The sequence below is a fragment of the Toxotes jaculatrix genome, chromosome 19, assembly GCF_017976425.1.
Source record: "Toxotes jaculatrix isolate fToxJac2 chromosome 19, fToxJac2.pri, whole genome shotgun sequence".
NCBI lineage: Eukaryota > Metazoa > Chordata > Actinopteri > Toxotidae > Toxotes > Toxotes jaculatrix.
Window position 1 is genome coordinate 10,887,451 of NC_054412.1, and position 26,589 is coordinate 10,914,039.

The following is a 26,589-nucleotide window of genomic DNA, read 5'->3' on the forward strand; positions in this document are numbered from 1 at the left end:
GAGAACGGGGGAGGATCTTTACTCCTGGTTAGATCAATAGACTTCTCTCTCTTGTATCTAATTGCTCAGGCTTTGACTCAAAGTGATTTGGGTTTTTTCTTGTTGTCTGTGCTGTATGTGTGTGTACATTTTACAAATGAAGGCAAGCCATTATTTATTCAGCAAAAATGTGTTGAGATGAGCTGAGGATGACAAGATTGCAGAACCTCTGTGTGTGTGTGTGCATGCATGTGCTCATGTACACGCATGATGCTGGGCTAACCGCTGTGTCAATGAGCTCTCCGTCTGTAAAGGGTGGAGAGAAAGCAATCATCACTACAGGGCCTAGTGGCATCTGGTATTGATTGGCTAGCATCCACAGGTGGCTGAGCATCGATTGGCTGGGCATGCTGCCAGCATATAGGTGGTCGGATATTGATTGGTTGCTCTTCTGGATGGAATCTTATCGATCAGAGTAGCAGGAAGCCCGAATCTTTCCTGTTTTATTGTACAAAGGCTAATGATTGGATATTAGTAATGACTGACGGGTATTATTTGGTTTCGGATTGGTTGGGATATTGTTGTTTTGTTCATGTCCCAGTTCAGTGATCCCCAGCAACAGTTTTTCAATGATGTGGCGCATTGCTGTAAACAGTCTCTTTATTCGCCTGCTGCTCAGGTATCTTTGACTTGGTTTACTGGATTGTAACATGGTAGTGAGCTACAAGGCAGTTCATGTACAGTATATAGCAGTACAGTGCAGTACAACAGCACTACAGAGTACAGCATCAGAGGTAATTCAACAAATGTCACAGAGTAGAGATTTAATATTATAGGTTTCGCAGGTGTTGGATTTGTATAGTGCCTCTGTACTGCATTGGATTGGAATATACAGTGGCCATGATATTTGTTTCACCCTGTGGAGTTTCCTTAGACAGTATGCTGTTAGAAGTGAAGTGGTAGTAGGAGGGTTAGTTTTTAGTTGTGCATGCGGTATTGATCTAGGGATAGCAGTATCATTCGGTTAGTTGGTCAAAAAAGATCAAAAAATGTCTGAAAACTATTGGATGGATTGACATGAAATTTTGTACAGATGTTTATGGTCGCTGCAGGATAAATGCAACTGACTTTGGTGATCTGACTTTTCCTATAGTGCCACTTTAAGGTTAGCGTTTGTGGTTCAGCATGAAATGTCTTCACAGTTGTCTGAATTTCCATGTACTTTCATGTGCACATTCAATATAGTACATACTGAAGACTAAGTCCATAATAGCATGGTGTCATCACTCAATAGATAGATTGACCATTGGGCTTGTCTCCTAAAAAACTATTTGATAAGAAAAGAAGGATTTGTCTTTGCTGTTTCTTTCTCTCACTAACGGGCATTTCTCTCTGTCCATCAGGTGGACTGTGCCCTGTCACTGGTGCGTCTGGGGAAGGAGCGGGAGATCCCAGGGCTGGAGCTCTTGTGCGATGACTTGGTCACCATGGAAACCCTTGTGTATGAGACATCATGTGAATTGAGTCTGACTTTCAAAGATCTGCAGCAGTTAAGTGACATTGACAAGCTCCGCCTGCTTATGAAAAATGTAAGTGTCATAATTTGCACCTTTCACATTTCACATTTTCACTGGCAGACGCTTTGTCATAATATGTTTCAGAAACAGAAATAGGTTTGAAATTCATATTCTTGAAGATTAATTAAGTCTGATTAAATTGCTAACAACATCAGCTATATGCTGATCTGCATTTCTTGTCTAATTCATAGTAAGTGAGATAGGTTTTCATTGTCAGTAAAAATAAGATAACATTTTATTTATAAGTTCCACAGTGTGGTTACTTCAATCCTTGATTTGTTACTTAAACGAGACATAATGAATGCCAATTTCAGTTTAAATAGGCAACAAAGCGAACAGAAAAATCCCGCAGTGAGAAAATATTTTGTATAGGAGTCCTAGAGTAAATGAGTTTCTTTTCATTTCTGAAATACCTGACATTTGACAACACAAAATTTCCATCCAAATGCGGCAAGAGAGCTATGAAAGCCAGTCTGTAGCAGGTAGTACAGTTACAAGTCCCCTTGGAGTACATAATATGAGATGTCCTCTAAATTGTCGCTAATAACTGCCAGCTTTAGCCTGTGAGGACCACTGCCAGTAGGATCTGCCATATAGGCAGGCAGCCAGCTAATGTTGTTGACTGCACTAACACATGCTGTTTGACTGGAACTCCCTTGGGCGCTCTGTGTGTGTGTGTGTGTGAGTGAGTGTCTGTGAATGTTTACCAACCTCGCCTAGATTAAATCTCCCTCTTTTCCTGCGTCTGATGTCTTTCTTTATCAGAGACACAGTACAGCAAAGTAAAATGTTTGTGTGTGGGTGTTCAAGTTTGCATTTGGCATCTGAATATTTTTTGAATCTCATTTTTCCTCTGGATTCTCTCTTATCTGTATATCCTGAGTCAGAGCTGTCGCAAGGTGGGTGCAAGGCCCTGCACAAACTTGACATGCATCTGCACAGTTCTTAGCACAACCCACATACTGTAAATATTATAGTTCAAGTTTAATTGCATGGCACGTTTTGATGTGGATATATTTTAAAGTACTAAGCGATGTTCTAAAAAACATGAAAACAAAAGAGATGAATCTATATACAGTATATGAACAATGAAATTCTCCCACGGGGTGTGCATCTGGTATTGACCCCTCCAGGTTTCACACTTATTATGTGCTCACAGTCTTTATGGGCTAACCACCTTATAATGTGCTCATGTAAGTCTCTGTAAAAGAAAAAGAAAGTAAAAGAAACAATTTACAGTCAACAGCCTAGCACTTTGTTTGAATATGCAAGCGTGTGTAGCCCACAGTGACACGTCTTGCTCATGTTACTCGGAGAACCAGGGTTACTTAAATAAGACTAGACTTTTCCAGATCTGTCTGTGACAGTGGTGATATAAGGGGAAAAATGACATCTCAGATTCAGGGGATTTTTTATTTATTGTGCTGTTTTATTTTATTGGTTATATTTAACAGTTTTGTAAGTGATTTAATTTTTTCAATCTAATCTAAATTGCCCTTCTTTGTAACACACAAGAGCCAATGCTTGATTTGTTCAGATGGCTCCTTCATTGTATACACTACTTTTTCAAAAGTAATTCACAGAAAAAAATGTGTGTTGTATTTGGGCCAGTGCAGTACTTTATATGCAAGATTCGTACTGAGCATGTTTAAATTTCAGTTAATATTGCAAGACGATTTGCAAAATTAATGATGCACAAAGAAGACCAAGAAGTACAATAATAAAACAGAGACCACAGCAGCCCTGACCTTAGATCAGGAGGGTTTCAGTTTCATCTTTTTTACTCAACACAGGCTAGGCATTAGCTGTTGAAAAAGATAAAATCATTATTTGGTTTTGGTCAGTATTTTGAAACAAGATGGGAAATAATGTCCACGATAAAAAAAAAAAAAAAAAACATTATGCTGCAAGTATGAGTTTTGTCCATAAGCATAAGTAGCCAGTGGGTGTTTATATCCATTTTAGCGTGATGTCTGAACTGTGTCCTTATGCAAATGTCTTTCTATCACCAGTCCAGCAATGAGCGCTATGTGAAAGATGCCTTCCAGTGGATGGTGCCATTCCTGCACCGCTGTGAGGGACAAAAAGAGGGTGCTGCTAAGTCTCTGCTCAGAGAGTATCTGGTCAGCCTGGCCCAGCGAGACCTCACCCTGCCCCTCATCGTCTTTCAGCACTCCAAACCTGACGTAAGTGTCCGAACACACACGCGAACGCAAGTGTAGAGGCCGTCACACTTGGGTGACGATAAATGGAGGGACAGCAAAATGAAAGCACACTCACACACACACATTTTGTCTCCAGCTGTTTGTGCCATGTCAGGGCCAGTGTTGTAGCCCTGTGCTGTAAATGTTATATTTATGACACCATAAGGACACAGCCAAGGACAGGTCTCCTGGCTATTAGAAAACAGGCAGCACACACACAAACACTCAAAGGGAAGAAAATACTCAAAATGATACATTACCTCAAAAGAAAAAAAAAAGAAAAGACCACAGGGTTGGTCATGCCCTGATGCACACACACACACTGACCTCTCCTCTCCTCACCTCCAGTGCCAGCAGAAGATCATCGGGGACCCAGACCAGCTGATGGCGGTTGCTCTGGAATGCATCTACAGCTGTGAGAGAGATGATCAGCTCAGCCTCTGTTATGACATCCTGGAGTGTCTGCCTCAGAGGGGCTACGGGTCAGACACACAAACATGCACTCAGAAAGCCTTCCATGATCACACACGCACACAAAGTGGCTAAATATAATGTAGTTATGTAAACCATGAAGCAGTCCACCACTGCCTCATCTACAGTAACCCACTGGTCCCACCTCTTTGCTTTTCTTCCTCATTTCCCTTTCTGTCTCTCTCCTAGGACCTGTCAATAAACCTTTCACCTCTGTTTCTGTGTCCCTCCCACTGCACCTTTCTTTTCCTCCTCCTTCTTTCTTTCTTTCATTCTTAACTCTGACTGTGCAGAGCCATCAGTTAGCCTAGCTTAATTCTATACAGTATTTCCTACCACCTACTATTGCTTCTTCTGCCCCTCTCTTCACCACCTCCTGTGTAACACATTTTATTTCAAATGGCAAGAGGGCCCATCCTTTAAGTCTCCCATGAGGCTCTGTGGGTATGCCGTACATTTGAAGGAAAGAAAGTGATAATAAAAGACTATGAGGGAAAAAAATCAAGAGCTGTAAAGTGTCACTGTAGCTTACATTAATTGAAATGACGTATTCTTAGATGGATAATTCATGCTGTGTGCATCTTAATTTCAAAATTGAATTTCAACAGCTGTTTTCATACATGCTCTGCAACCCTGAACTTTTCCAGACATTACCCAGTGGAGTTACATGTGTGAATGCAAATGTCTGAATCAGTTGAAGTGGATATTAAACAGACTTTACCTATTTCCTTTGTACAAAGTCTACTTGATGTCCGATTGAGGACATCCGGGCAATGTCTGAATCTGATTCTCCGGAGTTCATATGTGAAGATGGCTTACTATAACTTACCAGACTTTTCAATAAATCATTTTGTGACCTTTTCAAATGGCTCACATAGCTGGCTTTAGCTGCAGCGTGTTGTGCCGTGCTGTATATGTATTTCCATGACACACACACAGCAGGGGATAACAATGCACTGAAACAAGATTTTATGGTCCTGCTTGGGAACAGGGCCACTCTCAGCCCAGGTGTTACTGCGGTTACTCTTGAGGATATTTAGCTAGTCATAACCTGCTTTTGATGCGCTCTGTTTTTTTTTGTATCAGTCTTTGCAGATGGGTCTGTTTTTTTTTGCTCAGGTGAAAAGATGTGTGTTTTAAAATCAGATAATTCCTACTAAACCTGTAGACAGTGACTTCTGTGGCACTGGAAGAGACCTAGCTAAGGTGCAGGGTAGGAACTTCAGACACCTGAGTGAGAGCGCATGTACAACATCAATCCTGTTCTGCTTCACATTCTTTCAAAGTGTTCAGAAAGATAAAGAGCTTCTAGGTGACATATGTGGAAGAGAAAGCAGACATAATAGTATGTGGCAGTATCAGATAGATCCTGTGTTATATTTTTCAAGTCAATGTCAAACTGCTTGCTGCACCAAAAACACAAAGCCTGAAATATTCAGTGCTATTAAGATGTATTCTCTTAATTGTCATTTAACACTGAAGTTTTGCAGTTGAGCTTATTAACTGCTCAAATCAGGGTAATAAAAAATACATGACTGCATATAACTCTCATAAATGTTACTTTCTAAATCAGTACTGTACTGGCATTTCACACTAAGCATTTCACTTTGCCAGACAAGCTTCCTTTCTGCAGTGTTTGGATTAGCAATGCTGCAAGGCTGTACTGGATATTCAGTCCCTTCAACTTCACATTTCTCCCAGGAGTGAGTTCTCTGACTTACTAAGCTCCAAAATTGCCACCACAGCCTAGAATATTACAGATTCGCGAGCTCGGATAGAAACGACGACTTAGTAGTTTCAACCCAATTTTCTGTTGGGATTTTTTTTTTTTTTTTTTTGAGACAGCTCAGAAAAATGTAACATGCGTCCACCCTGGGCAAGCGGGGAAATGCAGAAATGGGCAAGGGATTAGATGGTGAGAGAGGGAGAAAAGGGTATTAAAAAGAGGAAGAGCAGGAGGTGGAGCAGCAGAGACAGTCAGAGAAGAAAAAAGAATGATGCAGGGAAATGGATAAATGGATTCAGAGGTCAAGATTGTGAGTGTTTAAAAAAAAAAACAAAACAGGAACAACATACAGAAGGTTGTTTCATCGGGGTCAGTACTCTAGTGGGGGACAGGCCAGCCTGACCCAGAATCCTTTGCCTCAAGGCAAAGCATCATGGGGTTTTATTTATTTTTAGTGGGGAATCAGTACAATCTCACAGTAGTAGGCCACACACACGCCCACACATATACAGTACACTGTACAAGCATAAATACACACATAGGCATGCACTTGCTCATTGTGCACACACTTCATTATGTAGAAAGCATTTCTACTTGATGTTTACTTACCCCAGACTTTGCTTTTTAATGACGCAAACACAAAGTAACCAATGCTTTTGTGTGTCCATCCTACAGACTGGAGACGGACATCACCGCAACACTCCACGATCAGGTGGACAAACTTGAGAAGCATCTCAGGTACAGCAGCACTCTCACACCATCTTTCAGCTGTCATTCCCGCTTTCTCCTTTGTCTTCTCCTGTCTACCCAGTTCAGCCGGATGAGCAGGCTGCAGTTGAATTTTCAAGCAGAAACTAGTTTCAGGCTCTCCCAATATAAGCATTTGGTTCTCTTCCTCGTCCTCTCTCACAGCTTTAATTGAATGTCTTTGGGTTCTGGACTATTGTTTAAACAAAACAAAGATTCAGTCTGGCTCTTCATCCATACATTTCTGTTGTACCAAATTTGCAGGGCATTTAAAGTGTTGAAAAGAGAAGTCCTTCAGTTTGGTGATTAACGCTGCATTGGTTGGGAAATGTTCACTTTGTAGCAGTGCTTATTCTGTCCCTCCCCCATTATGGGCCTGATGGAAAACACCCAGAAGGAGAAGAGACATGGATGCACAGTCAACACACACATATACACTCAATATCAAAGGACCACTGTCTGTCCCATGGTATTCAAGCAGCCTCTGGCATTTTCTCTCTTACAGGTCAAAATCAACTACACGTCTCACTCTCTCCCTCTCACTCTCTCTCCCCCTCTTTCTCTCTTATTCTCTCTCTCTCCTGCACTTCCCTCCTCAGGGTGAACGTCTGAACACAGAGAAGTGATGAGGAAGGAATAAGGATGAAGGCAGGGGGAGGGCACGAGCCTGAAGGGAATGGGAATGTAGATGATGATGAGGAGGAGGAAGCAGCAACAGGAAAGCCTGTGTTAGAGCTTAGTGTTGGCCTTTACAGACAAACATCCACACATATTTACATGCAGGCACACACAACCATGCACAAACACACCCCGAGGAGCCTGGAAAGTGTGTTCATGTGTATGAAGCATTGTGACTCACACACACACACTCGTACCCAGATGAATCAGGCAGTAAATGCGAAGTGTCTGCTCTCCGAGTGCCTCCAGAATAAAAGCTGTTTTCAGCTGCTGCCACTACGACTTGCTGGCACATTAATATGTGCACAGGGAACATGCAGACACTCCCACACACACACATTCACACTCAAGCAAACACACGCACGGTTGTAAATATCAGGGCTTGTTGTCTGTCTCTGCCTTTTGCTTACACTAACACACATATACAGTGACGCACACACAAACACACACACATATACACACGCAGGCACCTGTTTACTATGATAATGAGTTGCGGCAGAGAGCGAACATCTGTAGCAGCACGACCCTGTTGAGACTGGGGGTGCCATGCTAATCCCACACCAGCACACGCATGCACACACACATACATACATACACACTCTCCTTCCCTCGGTTGTATAAGACTGCCGCTGTTCACATGCTCCTAAACGCACACAAACACACACTTAAAAAGAGGGGCTGTCTCGTTGGCGTGCGTTTTATCATGTTGCTCTTCAGTCTCGCTCTACACTTTCTCCATCTGCACCGTGGCTTGCAAATGACTTTCTGCTGCCAAAATAATGAACAGCTTAGAGCGTACACATCCTCTGTCTTTCTCCTTCTCACTCTCCCTTGGATTTCTCAGGTTTTTTTTCCCCCCACATTTCTTCTCTTTTGGCATTTCCTGATACCTACTGCTGCCAACCATCCTGTCTGCTCTGGTTGCTGAAAGAACGTGTTGATTAATTTGACTCGAAAATGTATGTGTCTGTATGTACTTGTTCGTAATAGTGTGGTGGAAGTACTGGAGAAACACGGTTTACAGAAACCAATCTCGTATGTGAAGAACAGCCAGAACAGCGAAGAGGAAGCACACCAGCTAATGGTCAAACTGTGCCGCCACACTGGCCGCAAGTACGCAAATGCACACATACACTTGAATACACACAAAATGTCCTTCAAGATCCCATGAATCTTAAGTCAATTTAACGTGTGTCTAGAAATCCTCCGGTGAGCGAGACAGTGTGGAGAGGACTACTGCAGGACCTGCTTGACATGCAGCAGAACGTCTATACCTGTCTGAAACCGGAGACATGTCACCAGGTACTGCACCTCAACAGAGCAGCTAAACCCACGTTATACAACTAATACTCAGATTTTATTAGATTAAAAAGTGTACCAGTAATTAAAGGTGAAAATGTTTCTGTATGCACATTTTGAACCAGAGTTTAAATGAAATAAAATGACGATGCAGCTTATGAAACAATGTTAAAACTTTCGCTCACTTGAACACTGAACACTGTCTCTTCCTGCATAATATTTCCTCTCCTTCCCCAACTGCTGCAGGTTTTTGTTGAGTCCCTGCTGTGCTCCAGCCGTGTGGAGAACGTACGCCTCGCAGGGCAGCTCATGCACTGCTCCAAGGTATATTTAAATACGACTCGCGACTCTACTTCAGAGTTACACTCACACTGCCCATTGGGGTCTCCGGATATTAAACCGCCCATTATGAATTCTAATGCTGCAGTCTCATTGATGTCTTGATTTTGAATTAATGTTTCCAGGTCAGCCAGGATATTCCTGTCAGCTTGTCATTTCGGGGTAAAGGTTACGCTCTGAAGGTGGCCTATGCCAACAGTGTGGAGTTGGTGCTGGCTGCTGCCAGAGAATACTTCAACTCTTCCACGACGCTGACGGACCCCTGCATGGGCCTGGCTAGGTGAGAAGGGAATTGCCTTTAAGCCGGGAATCTCTGCAAAATTTTGCTATCCTTGCATAATGACAATAAAGACTCTTGAATCTGGAATCTTGAATCTTGAAGGGAAATGAGGAGTATTCATTCTTTTGAGGACTAGTAAGAATTTTTTCACTGGTCATTTTCTTTACGGGGCCAGTTGAAATTTAGAGCCTGACTTTACATTTAAATTAGTTTAGATTAGAGTTAAGATAAATGTTAGAAATTCAGTATTTTTTTAGTAAATTTATGAATTGCATGTAATTTCTGATCAGACTTGTACAAACACTGCCAAGCCGAAGTGTTTGTATGCTATCTGAGATTTTGACCTTGCTTGTTGTGATGAATGAGAAAAACCATTTATTTCTGTGTGGGTGGATGATGTTTTTGTGTTCGCATGGATGACCAGGAAAAAAATAGTGGCGACTGCTTGTATTTCATCTCCTACAGTATGTTACATGAAGTTTATACCAAGTATTTGCAAATCTGCGTGTTGCTGGTTTCAGATCCCAGAGGGGCGTCAGTGGGTGTCTAACCTTAGGGTTATTCCATCCCAACTCACCTAGGACCTAAATAATAAATGACATGAACAGGGGAAAAGTTCTGAATTCTGGGTGAGTTGGCATGGAATGACCCCTCACCGTCTGTTCGTAGTGGAGAAGTGGGACAGAAATTGGGTCGTCATTCATTTATAGTAACTAATACATAGGCCCCCCTCCACACACTTGGACAACATCATCCATTGTACCACTCCCACTGTGTGCGTGTGTGCGTGCCTCTATGTGTGAATGTGTGTGTGTGTGTGTGTGTGTTTGTTGCATGTGAATTTGAGATATAAGACAGAAAGTGGTGTCTGAACATGTGCCTGTCGCTCTGAAATTAATAGTCCATGCCGACTGGCAGCCTGTGTCCTTTAGATTAAAATAACTGCTCCACAGACACACATTTCAGCCTGTGTACTAAATACCAAAGACACACAGACACACACAGACACATACATGCTCAGAGAGATACGCTAACTGCACCTGCCTGTGTCCTGAACGGATGCGGTCAGTGGCACTTAGCAAGAGTTTACGCAAGGACAAAGAGACTCTTCTTAAAATAACACGGGGATCCCCTCCAACTGCTGAAGTGATCTCAAAGCATCACTCTGGAGAGACAGAAGTGTGACACAGTCACACAGAGAGACTGAGAGATGCTCATAAACACTCAAAAGAGACAAACGTCAAACAGAGTAGTGACAGGCCCTTAAAAACATGAAAAAAAAAAGTTTAGAGTTTGTAAATAAATGTTTAAATCTGCACTAACCAGTATTTTTCTAATCACAACAGATCAAATGACGATGTGTGGTATGAATGGGGTTGCATGTAGTGACGAATTGTCTTTCATCTCATTACTTTGGTTTATCATCCCACAGCTTTAGTGTACACTGTACGCCACCTGTCAGGTGCCAAATGGCTAACAGACAAAGTTATCAGTTAGATGATGGAGCTTTTAGTAGCTAACAAGCCAGATATTTCCCACAGGAGTTGGTGGAGACAGAAACGGAGCTAATTTGACTTAAATGCGAGTACAAATACATGATAATGTTGCCCTGTATCTGCTGGATGTGCAACTATTTGCTAACGTGTTTCCCAGATTCACTTTATTGGGTGATAACATGACAATAGTTTGTTTATAGCTATTTGTGCTCCCCCCAGGTGGCCCAAAAATCAAATAATGCAGCTTTATGGCTTTGAAAATCATTAGATTCTTAAAATATAGTTGAGCTCTTTCAAGTAATATAAAATAAGCTCAACTGTTGTTACTTTTGCTGTCAGTAATACAGGCAGTAAGGTGTAAGAGTTATTGTATTAAGGTTTATTATGGTGCTTTGGCTTTAGGTTTGTCTGACATGCTTGTCATTATCAGAACCAGACGAAATCAATACATAAATCATTTGTTTCAGTGAATGCAGTGTTGTCAGATTTGATGAAACATGATTTTGATTTTCAGCTCAACTTTGTCGTCGTCAGCGTGTCTGTTTTTCTGCTCGCTTTAAACTTCAGGCCAGTTTCATTAACTTGCTTTCACTTCAGTTCTAGATAGATGAAAGGTTGTCTAAATGTCTTGCTTTGTGAAACTTGCAAGGACTCCGGTGAGAAAGATGCCCAGATTTCAACAACCATAATGCAAAAAAAAAAAAAAGTGAGAAATAAGCCCAAAAATGCCGATTTGATTCGTTGTCAAACCGTCTCTCTGGTATTTGAGAAAGCTCATCTTGTGGAGATCCTGAGTAGGAGAGAGCTGGAGCGGAAATGACACAGAGACGGTGATTGCGTCAGTACGCTGCTGCTCGATGTGCTGGTGTGCAGCTTGGTTTGGCGTTCCACTGAAAACCTCTTTACAGTTGTTAACCCGTGTGTGTTTAACAGAGAGTAGTTATCTGCAAATTACAGAGTACATGCTGCAAAGCACATCGTGACTCTTGAAACTGAAATAGAATTATTCGCCATCGTCTTTTCTAAAGCCGTCTCCCCTCACAAACACACACACACACGCGCCTGCAGACCCTTCACAGCATGAGTACATAATCAACATGCCCTCTTTCTGTCGCTCATTCGCCCATCCACACCTCTCATTTGCCAGGACAAACCTCTTGTTCCTGGCAAGAACACCAACCATGCTCAAAGAGTGGGAAGCTGCTTACAGAGTGTTTTGCTGAGTGTGTGTACTCTAGTTAACAGTATGGATTCATGCAGTTTTTTAGATGCACGGTTTTGATTTATTTACTTATGCAGATAAAGACACTACTTCTTCTTGGTTAGCTGTCTTTGTTCACTAACTGTGAGGGTTAAAGAAAACTGTTTCTTCCTTGAATACATATCTCAAGGACAAGTTCCCTCCTCTCCACTCCACTGATTCTGAGTTTTTCTTTAAGCTGCTGTTTTATGTGGGATTTATGTTATTTAAAAATTAATCATTTAGTTTTTTTTCCCTTCTTCTCTCTGTCTCTGCTGTATTTTCCCATGCTGTATAGCTGTGTGATGAAAAACCAAGAAAATGAATGTATACTTGCATTTTAAAGAGGCACACACACACATTCACTGTGCTGTTACATATGCTAAGTACTGTGCTGCATAATCCTATTAAGGGTAATGAGTGTGGATTGTGTTGCGAGAGAAAACTCCCCTGTTGTAGATCCGTCAAATTAGTCTAGACTTTGTAAATAAGTTTGTTTGAGCAGTGGCACCACATTTCTGATCACGATGTTGAAACTTAACAAACTTCACTGACTTGATAAACACTTTTCGCTACAACTTTGAAAATCTCTACCAAAATAAGCAAAACTCATTTAGTCCTTCCCACTTGGTTTGTCTGTCAGTCAGTTCAGTTGCTCCTCCATTTCTGAAAAACTGTCAGATTAAATGCATGTGGTTTGTTTGAACTACCATCACCCATGTTTAAAATGAATTTGTCTTGATGTAGAACACAGTATATGATTTTAATGGATTTTAATTTCACTTTTCCTTCCTGATATTTAAGGCAATAGTATAACTTTTTGGAAAGTATGCTTATTCGCTTTCTGGCGGAAAATTTGATGACAAGATGAAAACCGCTCTTATATATTTCAACTTTATATGAAGCTATGGATAGCACTCCTTTAGCTTAGCTTAGGATAAAGACTTTACACTATACTTTTTATACATATTAAACAAATATAATAGATAGAACCGCCAGAAGAGCCGGGCTAGCTGTTTCCCGTGAATCTTTGTTCTGATGAATATAGCTGATTTGTAATGATCCATTGTCTTTGTTAGGGCCTGTCTCCAGCTGATCACGGACTGTCCTCCAGCCGTCCAGGAGGAACTGGATCTCATCAGTGCCCTTAGCCAACTGGAAGACTTCAATGTCAACATCCTCCCCTTGCAAGGTAGTGAAAAATGTTCGTGTGTGTCTCTGGGAAGAACAAAAAAACTGATTAATTCACCACAAGTGTGTTTATTTTCCTGAATTTTGTCGACTTTGCAGTTGTTTGTTCATTCTGGTGTTTTTAATTTAAACTCAGGACATGTAGAGGATGTAAGGACGCCCACCTCCCTCACCCATGCACCATCCAACCTGTCACCATCCCTGCTGTCAGTTCCACCAACCCTCCATATGTCACTTCCTCTTGCCACTATATCTAAATATATGGTTATTTATGGATCAACTGTTGAGCAAACAACATCTGCCTGATGGCCTAATTAGGATTGAAGTGTTTGGTCTCTCCTACATATACACACCCCCCCCCCCCCCCCCCCCCCCCATCGTTTTTTTATATTCCTGCTCCATCTGTAAACCTGACCAATCAGCATTCACCTCCACACTCTTTCTTTCTCTCTCTTCTGACTCCACATCGGTACCCTACTGCCATGGCTCTCTGTTAAAGGAAACTGTGGAGCCAGAATGAACCAGCTTGGCCCCTCATCGCCTCACCTCTGAACCGAGGTGTTGTTTGCCCCCGAGGCCTCCTCCTCTGCTTTGCCCTCATCAAACTGAGCTGCCAGCATAAAACCACTGTGACAGAAAGAGCCATAAATTGCCATCTCACTTTCTCTCTCTGTCTCCTTTCTGTTCTTTCTCTCTTTGCATCACTTATCCCTTAGTTTTTCTTTTTTCCACTCCTTCTTTGCCCCCTTACTCTCATTCCCCTTTCTCCTTGCTCCCTGCTGTCTACTTGCATTATTTTTTCACCACCCACTTATTCTTACCTGCAAGACAAAGTGAGAACACGAGAGTTTAGAAAGAAAGTGACAGAAGGAAGGAATAGGGGAAATAAACAGCACAGGAAAGAAACATGGAAAGAAGGGCCGAAAGAAAGGGAGTTGTGGTAAAAAAAAAAAAAGTCTTCAATTATTACTTTTTTGTGCCGGTTTTATATCAGTGATTATTTTCTCAAGCCTATTTCTAGTGCTCAGGGCCAGGCTGTCTCCATGGCTCTGTCTTGCCTGTGGTGTCCTTGTACCAAGTATTTGTACTCACCCAAGGACACACACACACACACATACTGTACACACGCACACAAAAAAATACACATTTCTCTTTTTCACAAAATTTAAAAGCCCCAACCCTCACACTGGGTTTGTGCACTCTCAGATAAACACAAGTATGAAGTCAAAGGATGTGAGCATACGTAATCCATCTTAGGCTGTCTTCTGCAGCCCTCCGACAGAGCCTAAGGCAATGCTTCATAGACACCACCTCCCCAGAATTCCCTCTAGGTCTCGCCCAGAGTGATGCCAAGCCATAAAGATCCTCAGTGGGGTGCAGAGAAAGCACAGAGGGCTGCAGAGGCACTAAACGTGCTATTTCTCAGGTTTTCAGTGCAAGCTTAGAAAAATATGAAAATGTGTTTGTTTGGCAACTTCTATTTCTTGAACTCATATTATGAAAAAGTCTGAAACCTATCTAAAAAAATTAGCATTATATACATATCAGATAGAGACACAGTAGATATACATGTGCACACATGATATGTAGAGAAGAAGCTTTATTCTAGGACTGAAGCTAACGATTATTTTATGGATTGTACGTGTGTTTACATCTGTAACTCGAATATAGTAATTAGAAACAAAACATGTCTGACACCCCTCCTCCTCTGTCTTCCTTGCCTCCCTCCCAGTGCGCCTGCGATCAGACCGTCTGTCTCTCATAGAAGAGTGCATCGCCCACTGCTCCACAGCCTACAAGCAGTCTACCACTCTGCTGAATCTGGCCTCACTTCTGCGAGTGGCAGGTACCTAAAAAACACACACACACAGTGACACACAACAAGTCATTTTTCTCATTATCTCCACTGGCCTCATTATATCTTTACCGTCCCTTTTTTTTCTCCATTTTATTATGTTAAAAATGTGTTTGAGATTAACACTCAATGAACAAGAGTCTTCTCTCCTCCGATGGCAGTTTCATGACATAGCTCATGAGATTAAGAGAGAAAGGACCGCCTACACGAGGCACAGAGATGTACCCCAGCATGCGTGGGTACTTTCAGCGAGTGCACTGACAGTTCTCACACAAGAGGGAAATTCATCTTCATGAGCGGTGTTGCCGCTTGCAAGCAAAAATCCATACTAAAGCACTCACACACACACGCACACACACACACACACACACACATACAGAGAGACTTGTTCCACTATCCCGGTGGGGACACTCATTGACATAATGCATTCCTTAGCCCTTTGCTCTAACCTTAACCATCAAAAATAAACGCCTTACCCTAAAATCAAGCGATTTCAATTTTCACCATATGAGTTCCCATGGATTATTGTTCATCACGGTGTGCACTCAAGTTGAAGTCCCCACTGGGATATATGAACAAGTACACACACAGACACACACCCCATGGAGGAGCGAGCAAGTTTCATTCCCCAGACACACTACTTTGTGTGCTCTCTAAACCTTTTTTCCTTTGCTCAAATTTCACATAGTTTTGACAGTGCGGGACAGGTTCAGTACTAAGCCATTAAGTCGTTTCTGTACACCAGGATTTGTTAAGTTTACATGACTCCGTTGTTGACTGTTTCATTCTGTGGTCAGTTTTCACCCCCATGTTAGCCGTAACATATTATCTGAGACTGGTGAATTTTCCATGTTTAAAAAAATGAGGAGTTCTTGGGTTTGTTGTACTTAGAATCCAGGCATACAGTGTTTGGCCTCTTTGGAGCCGTGTTCATCACCTCATGTTGCTTTAAAAACTCACGGATAAAAAATATTGATCCTCCAGCGTCTTTTAATGCTGACATATGCTAGTAGGAGGCTTTCAGCTTAGTATGATTTCTTAAAAAGAAGTTGTTGTAATAATGATTTTAGTTACTCCAAACTTTAAGTCTATTTTTTTTGAGTATTTTTCTTTATTCTATTTTACAGAAAATATCTGAAAGATTATTGGCCTCTCAGTACCACTTGCAGAGCTGTGATTGTCGAGAAGGAATGCACGAAAAAGAAGTTTTAACAGTAAAATTCGACCAAAAGATAGATTTCAATGCAAGCCCTTTGCCTATGTAGAGAATGTAGAAGGAAAGTTGAAAAACACTTTTTGGATTAATTCTCAGTGCACTTTGGAACCACTTACACTTAAAGAGGACTCGGCTCTTAAAGCCGCATCACACACTCACAAAACTTGCCAAGAAAGCCTCTGACGAGCCTCATCTACGAGTAGTTTCAGTAAACAGATTTCATTTCTTTAAACTAAATATTTCTCTCTTTAGGAGTTACCGTGATTAGAGACTCCTGACTGAGAAAGATTTTTTACATCAGTCTACTTGTGATAATTCCAAATGTAATTTTCCTACTTTTAATTTATTTTATTATATTATATATTTTGTGTGAGCTCTTGCATCTCCCATTTGGGATTCCAGTTTGCAGAACTGTATCACAGCAAAATTCACAACTTCATGAATTTCTTAGATGAAATTCATGAAATTAAAAAAAAAAAAAAAAAAAGTCCATATTTTATGTATTGGGACCTTTTCAACCCCCAACCACAATTCCCCAACGTGACCAAAGTAAACTGACAACTCAATGGAAAAAACAAGATGTCATCCTGTCTTCCCAAATGACATGAACATTTCTGTTTTGTCTGTCTCCATGTTTGTTTTCTCTTTCTTCTCTTCAAGAATATGAGCTTGCCTCTTCTGTGTCCTTCTGTGGCTCTGTTGCCTTCCTCTGTCTTCTGTCCTCTGTCTCTTAACTCGCAGCTCACTCTGTCTTCCTTGTCTGAGGCCTGTCAAATAGCTAAAGGAAACCTGCTAACCGGCCTTGTGGCATTTCTGCGTCTGAGCTGCTCACTTTCAGTCAGCAGGCAGCTCTCACTGTGTGGTTTCAGAAAAAAAAGAGGCAGAGGGAGATGAGAAGAGGAATAAACAAATTTTTAAATAAATAAATGCAGGGGGGAGGCTTTTGAAGGGCGCATAGCTCCAGGGCCCTGTGGTGAATATTTAATGCAGGTATCACCAGCATGCCGGTTAAAAACCCTAAGGGTTTAGTTCCTGCCTTGGTCTACAGAAATGCTCTGTAAATCATTCAGTCTTATGGGGAACGGGTAAGAAAAAACTTGTTTTTGTCTGAATGAATCAATGAGAATGAAATTCCAAAAGAGAATTAAATTGTGCTGACATGGAAGGGATTCTGGTGATGACCCAGTAAAGAGCCTCCGGAGATCACATGTAGTCAGAGCTTATTAACTTGAGTGTTTTCTGTTTGTTGTTTTTCTGACATTCCTCACCTTTTCATCCCACCCTTTGATTGGTCCATCAAGGACAGGTAAAGACTTCAATTGGATTTCCAAGATGTATGATTTAGATCGTCTTGAAAAAAGGGCAGAGGATGGCTTGATAAAAGCATTTGGTCTAGAAGAACACAGGGTGAATGAAGGCGTGCTGACAAACACACATGCACACAAGCCATCTATATTGAGGTCGTGACAGCTTTTGAAGACACCCTTTCACCAGTCACCCTGAAAATATTTGACCAATACCTCTTTCCCCCCCTCGCTGTAAACACTGCATTTCTATCTGTCGCTCACTCCGCACACAAACCCACGCATGCACGCACTTACACACACATACCAATCCAGTACCATCGCATTTCTTCATCTCAACCGCTGATCTTTGATCTTCAGTGTACAGGTTTGTTCAGAAGTCCTGTTTCTGCCCGTGCCTCTTTTGATCGCTCTGTCCTCTCCTTTTTGTTTATTGAGCCTACACTGAGATCAAAGGTTGTCCCGAGTCGCCACATGAATGTTAACACCCCAACCGATCCCATCAACATTAAGATATCAAACTGAGATTTATTCCTGTTTAGTAAGACAGCGAGAATTTTTTTTTTTTTTTTTTTTTAATATTTCATACTCCCTCTTTGAGATGAAAAGACACGGCAATAACCTCATTTACTCAAGACACCGATTAATATGTTGACTCGGGCTTGGTCTGTGGTGCTGCTAATACATTTAGACGTCCTTACATTCCAACTTTGAGCCTGTGTGTATGTGTGAGTGTAGTCAGGTGGAGATTTAATAAGAGGTTTATTAAGCCAGATGTTATATGTGATGTGCAGGATTATGAGATTTGCTGTGTTGGCTATGACAGCTTGACATTTCTCAAGATGAAAAAATACATTTTTAAAATGGGAAACGTGTCTATGTTTGTGTGTTGCGCCTCTCCAGTGTTGATGTCTGCCTAAATGAATATCTTTGTCTGCGTGTCCAGGAGATGACGAGGCCACGCGAAAAGGCCAAGTCCTGACCCTGCTGGCAGAGCAAGCTCTCCAATGTCTGGACTTCAAGGCTTCTTACATCCACTGTCAGGACCTCATGGCTGCAGGTAGGTAGATGACACTGAAAAACTGTGAAGCAGTACGCAGCCAGGTGGTTGACAGAAGTATCACAAAGTGCACTGAAGCTTGTGGAGAAGCTAATGTGACCATACCTCCTACCTGTCTGCCACTTTTCTCAGTTAGAACATTAGGTGAGTTATTGCAATTTTTACACAAGTCAGCTGCACCCTCCTCAGCTTATGACAAGCTCTACCAGAATCAAAGTGTTATACGCTCTATTTTGCTGTTTGTCAGCAAACAGCTGTGAGCAGCGAACTAGCTTCAGTATCATGACCTTAGTTAATAGAAGGTCATGGAAGCAAAGCTCTTGCTAAAGCTAACACTCACTTAACTAGTTTTATCACATTGGTGTGTGTGGTGTGAGAGTGGTATCTCATCTAACTCTTGGTAAGAAAACCAATGAGCATATTTTTCAGAATGTTGAGTTGTTCCTTTAAACCTCCCAGTATAGTCTAAGTATCTAAACCACTTACTGGAAGTGGATTAGATACTAAGTGGAGCCCTAAAGTAAATCCACCCAAATTATAATCGTTGATGACATTTCAAATATCTTTGTGTGCCCCAGTATGCTCATCAAAGGTGAAATGCCAATGGCACCAAATAAATGGTTCAGATAATAAGGTTAAAGTGGTAATTGGATGTTTTTGAAAAGTCTCTCCGTAAAACCTGGTTGCCTCATCCACGATAAGCTACGTCTAAAGGAGTCCCAGAAGTCAGAAGTAATAGAGTTGATGTCATTACTGATAGAAACGATTGTTAAAAGTGGAAAAGATTCTGCTTTGTCAAGAAAAAAAAAGAAAAAAGAACGGAGTACTGCATGTAATTTACTTTCAACTAGCACATTCTACAGAATGAAAGAAATAAACTTAAACTGAAACCAACTGCAATTAAGGTGAAAATCCCAAATTTACCAAAGATGATTAGAGCCTGTGGCAACCACACAGGTGTCTCTTCATCTGTTCTATAATTACCACCTACATTGTGGTTTTTGTGCTCTTTGATGTCACTTTAAGTTGGTGTCTGTAATGGTTTTTTTATGGATCCAAACACTTGAGAATTACTTGCTCTGGGCCTCTCACATCCATGGAGGGATTTTGTGTCTGCTCATGCACAAGAACAATAATAAGGAGTATGATATCACAATAATACTCCAATCTCTACTCCGTCCTCTCCTCAGACTTTCCCTGAAGGGATTTAAAGCGGTCACTGAGATAATGATATTTTGCCTGACCCCCGTTTGATGTTACGCCACAGAAGAATTAAAGTGAATAGAATTTCACAGAGTCTTCCCACAGCATTGAGTAACGGTAGACAGTGCAAATGAGAAAGAAAAAAAAGTGTCGGGGAGAGAGAGAAGGTGTAATCAGATAAGCACCAGTGTTCTCTGTCTGAGAACGCAGTGGGAATAATTGAATCTGTTTGTAAGAATGAAGTCAGTGCGGTGTGTTGGTTTTTGACTGTGATGAAGCTGGAACAAATGTAGCGCAGTTATTACAGTGCGTCGGGCTGATATTTTTCTTCAAGGGGAAACGTGTTGCAGGCTTAAATGTGTATTAATGTCCCAAGGGCTTGGAAGGTTACGCTTTATTGTATTGTCACATCTCAGCATTATATTCTCTGCATTTGTGTTCTTCAAATTCCTAGATTTCATATAATATGAGTGTATGCTCTATTTTGTGTATCATTAGGCCTTGGTCGTCTGTCTGATAGGACTCAGGGTGGGTTAGCAGAGATGGAAGGACACTGATAGAACTGAAAACTACCTCTGTCTCTATTTGTGTGAGAAGAGAGTAAATTTGTGTGTTTATATTTGACAATTTGACCTCATGTTGCGTATCATCTTCTCTTGCTGCATGATGTGTTAATGGATTCTTTTATCGCGTTTGCTGTTATCTCCCGCACTCATTTTCACTTTAATTCAAAGCCGCCAACCCCCCCCATCTCGCCTCCCTTGCTAGATTTCACTGCACTTAACCTCCCTGCCTTGTTTACCTCCATCTGTTCTTCCTCCAGGTTACAGTCCAGCATGGGAGGTGTGCAGTCTGCTCGGTCAGTGTGAGGGCTACGGAAACCTGGAGGCCCGGCAGGAGCTTTTAGCCTTCTCTCTCACCCACTGTCCCCCGGACAACATCCACGGCCTCCTGGCTGCCTCCAGTGACCTGCAAAGTCAGGTTAGTCTCTGCTGTACCTTCCATTAGGATCTGATGAATATGGATTTCTATTGTCTTGCTTTGGGTGATGGTGAGACTATACAAGCAATACAAGTCTTGAATTCCAGTTTGAGTAAATACTGTAGATCCATAAGTTTTAAGGTTTCTCAGACGCCAGAAACACTGCAAAGAGCTTCATAATACCCTGACACATGCTTTTGCAACTTTGGAAAGTTATCACTGTGGTAATTATTTTATTTTTTGTCATGGCAGTTACAAGGTAAGAAGTTGTAATGCAGCATTCATATTGCAAAGGAATCTATCATCTTCAAAATGCAGTCCAATTACAGTCCAAAACACAAAGCTTTTTAGTTTACTGTCACATAAGACAAAATCTGTTAAACCCAAGTGTAATTCTGGTTACTAACTACCTTTTGTCTGCAGCTATTTTTGTGTCCAATTTGCCTCAAAAATTCTGTGGCACAAAGCATCTCAGGCAAAGAAACAGTGGCTGAGAGAAGAAGGTTTCATGAATATAGGAAAGAACTGACAAAACAGCAGACCAGTAGACAAATTAATGTCATTTGTTTACAAATGGGACTGGAGATCGTACTGATGAACCTTTCATACTGGTGTAGAAAGACATCAAAAAGGGACTCTAATGAGGCTAGTATCAGGTGTTTTATCTTAAAAGTTATCCACTGATCTAAGATGACCATACAGTGTTTACTTTGTCAAACAGTGGTCCGCAACCAAGGGAACAAGGTTGCATGATAATTCTAAGGGGTGGCAAGATGATTAACAAGGTAGGAAAAATATTTGTGCCACAAAACTAATTTTTATTTTAGACACTTTTCTCTAAATTAAAATAGTGGAGTTTCAGCTTATCAGGTCTCTAGAAAGTATTCAACTAAGATAGCTATGGCGAGAATTTGTCAGTAGTAGCTTTGCTTTAAAGGGTCACAAGAGTGAGCTCTTTAGCCGTTAGTGCAGATTTTCTTTCTCTACCTACAGCTAAATATTGTTCCAATGACCAAAACAACACCGACTCGAAAGAAAAAACGATGGTGAACACTCCCTCCTTTCACAGCTTTGTGCCTTTCAATTCGACCAATTGTAACCACATTTCAATTTTTTCATATAAGCAGTCAGATTTTTTGGCTGGAACAACAGGTTATGTAAGAAAACATCAAATCCCTTCTCATGTTTATCCTTCTTCCTCCTTGTTTCTGTCCTGCAGGTGTTGTATCAGGCAGTTAACTATCAAATGGAGCCTGTTATTACAGAGAGTGGGCGAGAGGCAGACGAGACAGACTCTGTGAAGGTTTGTGTGTGTTAATCTTCATGTGATAATTTGTTTTTTTTTTCTGTGCGTTTACGTGTTTTCCCGTATGTCTGCTCTTTGTCTGAGCTGAATGTTTCTCTATTCCTTTGTGGGTGTGTCTCTGTCCTTTTGTTGGATTCGTGTGTTTTGCTATTACTCCATATTTGATGAGGTATAAATCTAGTGTTAAGGTTGCTCGGCTCCCTTGTTTTATTTATGCCTCTCCTTCTTCTTCCCTTCAGCACTGCCAGCTTTATGATGCCTTGAGTGGGTGTTAATGTTTCATGACTTGCATTGCATCCCCTTTGTGTGCGGATGGGTGCTCATTTGAAGCTGTCTGTTGTCATTTTATTGTTGTATTGATGTCACTACTCCTCAGCCGTATATATTTAAGCCCTCTAGATGTGCGTGTGCGCACTCTGGGGGTGCATTTATTTGTGTGTGTGTGTGTTTTTTTTTTGGTTTTCTGGGGTTTTTTTTTTAATGTCTTGAGTGTATGCGTGTTTGGGTTCCTTTCATTCCCTGACCCTGAATCCCCTGCCAAATAAAGTATTGATGAAAGGCACTAAACGATTTGGCCCCAGCCCACTGACCCTCTAAATGTGGTTTTAAAATCCCTTTCAACTGTGCAGTAACCAACATACCATGGAAATTAGTGGTGTGCTTTCAAAAAGCACAACAAGAATGTAATTCCCATCCCACTGCGCCATTCACTTGTTAATTTTTTGTTCATTTTAAAGATGACAAAAGCTCTTTATTTGTGAAAGAGGTATCTTTATTGGTCCTTGAGTTTTCATTATTCTCAGAATGGCTGAACAATAGAGGCAAATATTGATTTTACTTTAATGTTGATTTGACAAAATCCTGCTTTGCTTTGGAGGAATAGTTTGACATTTTGGCAAATATGCTTATTCGTTTTCTTAGTCAATACCATTCACATGTCTGTGCCTTTAAATATGAATCTTGAATCAGCAGCTGGTTAGGTTAGGTTAACTTAGCTTAGCTTAGCTTATCTGAAACAGCTAGCCCTGTCCAAAGGTAAGAGAATCCATCTCTGACATTCTCTAATCAGTGCATTATATCTTGTTTGTTTAATCTGTACAAAAACCAAAGTGTAAAAATGACAAATCACCATTTAATGTGAGTTATTTGCCAGACTATTTCTCTAGTCGTGGGAGTCATTGACAACAGTTGAGATTCCAGGAAATAGCTGCTCGGAGCCAAGACTCAGTCCAGCATATAACCCGCCATTTAAAAAAAATTATTAAAAAAAAAAAAAAAAAAGTTTTAGTGAGCTTCAGAGGTGCTGGTCGCCAGGTTTTGTTGCTGTTTGACAGAGCCAAGCTACCTGTTTCCCCTTGTTTTCAGTCTTAGGGCTGTAGCCTTATATTTGACAGACAGATAAGTATTATCGATCTTTTCATCAAACTCTACACCAGAAAGCACATAAGCCAAAATATAGAACTTTTGCTGTAAGAAACAAGCAATTCTATTTTCTTTAAGGTGTTTCTGTCTGAGAGGAAAAATCACAGAGCTCTGCTGAGTGTAATGAATCTGCCCCCCCTACTCCACAGTCCTTTACCAGTGTGACACTCTAATGTCTTTCATGCAGGGATTGTTGTAGTTCCCTTAAGCAGTACACAAACAAACTGACAAACACACAGAGCCCTGTGCTTGCTGAAGTGCTCCTCTGAAGTACCTACTGTTATAAAAAACAGAACCACAACCATATCTAATGCCTCACTGGTACTCAAGGGTGCTCAGCTCCAAATTTTGGTTTAATATCACAATACAGATGTAGCTCTCAGATGATAATGCTTTTCATTTGGAAAAAGGAAGTGTTCAGAGGATCCTGTATTACTAATTCAGGATAAATCCAAGTTGCAAAGACTTCTGTTGTGGCCACTACTGCCAAGACAGAGGACTGGCGTATTAGAATAACATGTTAACATAGTTAACAATAACATTTTTGTCCATCCTTCCACCACTCTTTCACCTGCTTGCTGTAGGCCTGTGCTCCCACTGTGGGATCCTCTGTGGGTAAAGCGGGGGACCTTCTGCACAGGACTACAGCTAAGACCATGGAAGTGCTGACTACTACAGGACTTACAACCAAGGCTGTGCTGACCGCAGTCAGTGACCACCGCTGGTGGAAAGAATCGCTCAATTACCTCCGGCCGCTTCATGTAAGAACATTTTGACTGTCTTGTTTTTAATTTATGACATCGGTGCTGAAGCTGAAGACAATTTTCCACATTAGGGACAATAAAGTGAACTAACTAAACCCTAATGAGTGAACTAACTACAAACCATGTGAGTTTAAATGTGTGTGGTTTTGTGTGTTGTATTGATAAATGTATGTTTATGAACTCATAATCAGTACTGTGCTGTGAAAGGCACGATCAAGCTGCCAACAATGCCAACAGTGCAATTTCTCTAGATGTATTTGTTTTAATGCTTGTTTTTAACCCCACTGACCCCTGAGCTGCACAGTGTATGTGCGCATGAAATGTCTGCCCGTGCCCCCATACCTCACACACCCCCGCCCACAGACTTCATAGGCTTCATTCAAAAACAAGCAATCAAGAGCTCATCTCTTGCATAATTAATTGGCTCGTCTGTTGAATATTTCAATATCTGGCGGTCGCTGGCGGCTGGACTGGCTCGGTGGTCACCAGGGCGGAGATTGACAGTTCGTGTGTGTGCTGGGTGGGTAGGTGGGGAGGGGTGACACTCGTGGTCACAGGTTTCTAAGGAAAGAGAAAAACGGAGAGGATGTGAGCTGTGGGACAGAGAGAGATGACACTGCTGTGGGCATGTTGTGAAAGTTTAATGATGTTTTGATGGCTCCACAGGGTCACGGCACAGGAGCCACTAGTCAGGAGGGGGCTTGTGAGAACTCCAACCTGGAGCGTCAAGGCTGTAGCCCCTTTTATCAGGAGCTCATTGAGGATCCCTATGTAGACCTGGTGAGTGGCTTAAGACCCGTGTGGCTCTTGGCTCATTATTTTTTATCTTCCTCTCACATTTCTGTTGTCCTTATTCCTCCCTTTTTACCTCAGGACACCTTCTTAAATTATAACAAAAATGCCTGAGTAGGTTTATGACTCAAGGCATTTAATTAGATTTTTTTTCTCTCTTTTTTTTTTTATAAATTCCTTCAAAAACAGTGCTGAGACCAAATGAATATTGATTTCAGTAAATATTTTTAATTCTAAAAGCAATTTGGAGCAGTACTTTCCAGAAAAAGAAGGACAAACCTAAGACTGATGGTATGATTGTGACCAAAATTAGAGAAATGGCAAAAGATATAAAACACTAGCAGTAGTGGTACTGTATATATTAGATGGGGGGATAATAAAAAACCAAAAGAAAAGAATGTTGACAGAGGGAGTTATGGGGGTAGAAAAGAGCAAAAGTAAGAAAAGGAGTAGTTTGACCTTTATGCCTAGAAAATTGTCGCCCTGGGCTATGACTGGGCTTTTTACTCAGAGACACAAATCATGTGGATGGCTAAAAGAGTGGACGCGAGGGGAAACAGAGAAGGCCGATACATCTCTTCTCATGACATTTTAATAGGCCTCTCCAAATCCTTTCCTCCGCTCCATCTCCAGCGTTCATCCATCTTCCATCATCCACCTACCAATAATGGCTCCCCACGTCCATCTGTCTATGAGCCAGCTGATCAATGGGATTGGTTTTTTACCTTAACAGTTTCAATGAAGGAAGTGGGGCGGGAGGAGAGGCTGATTGAGAGAGAAAGAGAGACAAATGCAACAAGACGGAAAGATGGATAGAGTGAGAGTGGTAAAGATAGACAGGAAACATTCTGTGTTAAAGCGATAGCTCTGAGGCCAGCGAGAGCACAAACTTCGTTGTTCACCCCTCAGACACTTGAGAAATGTGTCCAAGAATCCTATAAACGAATTATCAGAAGGCCTGGTGCTGAAAAGCTTTATTCGGATCTGAAGATCATTTGTTTACTCAATCTCTCATCTGTCTGACTTCCTGGGAATTAAGACGCTCAGTCACCTTAATCACATCTCCCTGTGTCATCTTCTAATCTGCGCCCATACTGTGGGGATTCCTTCAGTGTATGTATTACATGTCTTTTTCTCTTCTCCATTTGTTCTTGTAGAGTCAAGATGTGTATTCGTCCTACAAAAACATGCCTCAGGAAAACTTTGCGGAGGTTTTGCTGAGAACCAGCAAATTGGCCGAGGCCAAAACTGAAGGAAAAACCCTGTTTCCTGCTACAGAGGGTAAGCAGAAAAGGCCCACGAATGTGACACGCCGTTACACACACACATATTTATCCTTATATCTTTGTGAGGACGCTCATTGACATAATGCATTCCCTAGCCCCTTACCCTACCCTTAACCATCTGGACTGAATGCCTAAACCTAACCTAAACCCAATTCTAAGCTGAACCCTAAAAC

General features: G+C 41.4%; 1 protein-coding gene across 2 annotated transcripts in view; it reads left to right on the forward strand.

The window, feature by feature from the left end:
* nbas (NBAS subunit of NRZ tethering complex) overlaps positions 1 to 26,589 on the forward strand; it is a 141,240-nt gene that overhangs the window by 37,614 nt on the left and 77,037 nt on the right. For both annotated transcript variants that reach the window (XM_041064337.1, XM_041064338.1), the window contains exons 24-39: positions 1,383 to 1,568; positions 3,569 to 3,742; positions 4,109 to 4,242; positions 6,633 to 6,695; positions 8,373 to 8,495; positions 8,582 to 8,684; positions 8,928 to 9,005; positions 9,146 to 9,300; positions 13,116 to 13,228; positions 14,960 to 15,073; positions 18,549 to 18,662; positions 20,689 to 20,846; positions 22,066 to 22,149; positions 24,159 to 24,335; positions 25,005 to 25,118; positions 26,288 to 26,411. In XM_041064337.1, the coding sequence (XP_040920271.1) occupies positions 1,383 to 1,568; positions 3,569 to 3,742; positions 4,109 to 4,242; positions 6,633 to 6,695; positions 8,373 to 8,495; positions 8,582 to 8,684; positions 8,928 to 9,005; positions 9,146 to 9,300; positions 13,116 to 13,228; positions 14,960 to 15,073; positions 18,549 to 18,662; positions 20,689 to 20,846; positions 22,066 to 22,149; positions 24,159 to 24,335; positions 25,005 to 25,118; positions 26,288 to 26,411 (2,014 nt within the window). The remainder of the gene's footprint in view (positions 1 to 1,382; positions 1,569 to 3,568; positions 3,743 to 4,108; positions 4,243 to 6,632; positions 6,696 to 8,372; positions 8,496 to 8,581; positions 8,685 to 8,927; positions 9,006 to 9,145; positions 9,301 to 13,115; positions 13,229 to 14,959; positions 15,074 to 18,548; positions 18,663 to 20,688; positions 20,847 to 22,065; positions 22,150 to 24,158; positions 24,336 to 25,004; positions 25,119 to 26,287; positions 26,412 to 26,589) is intronic.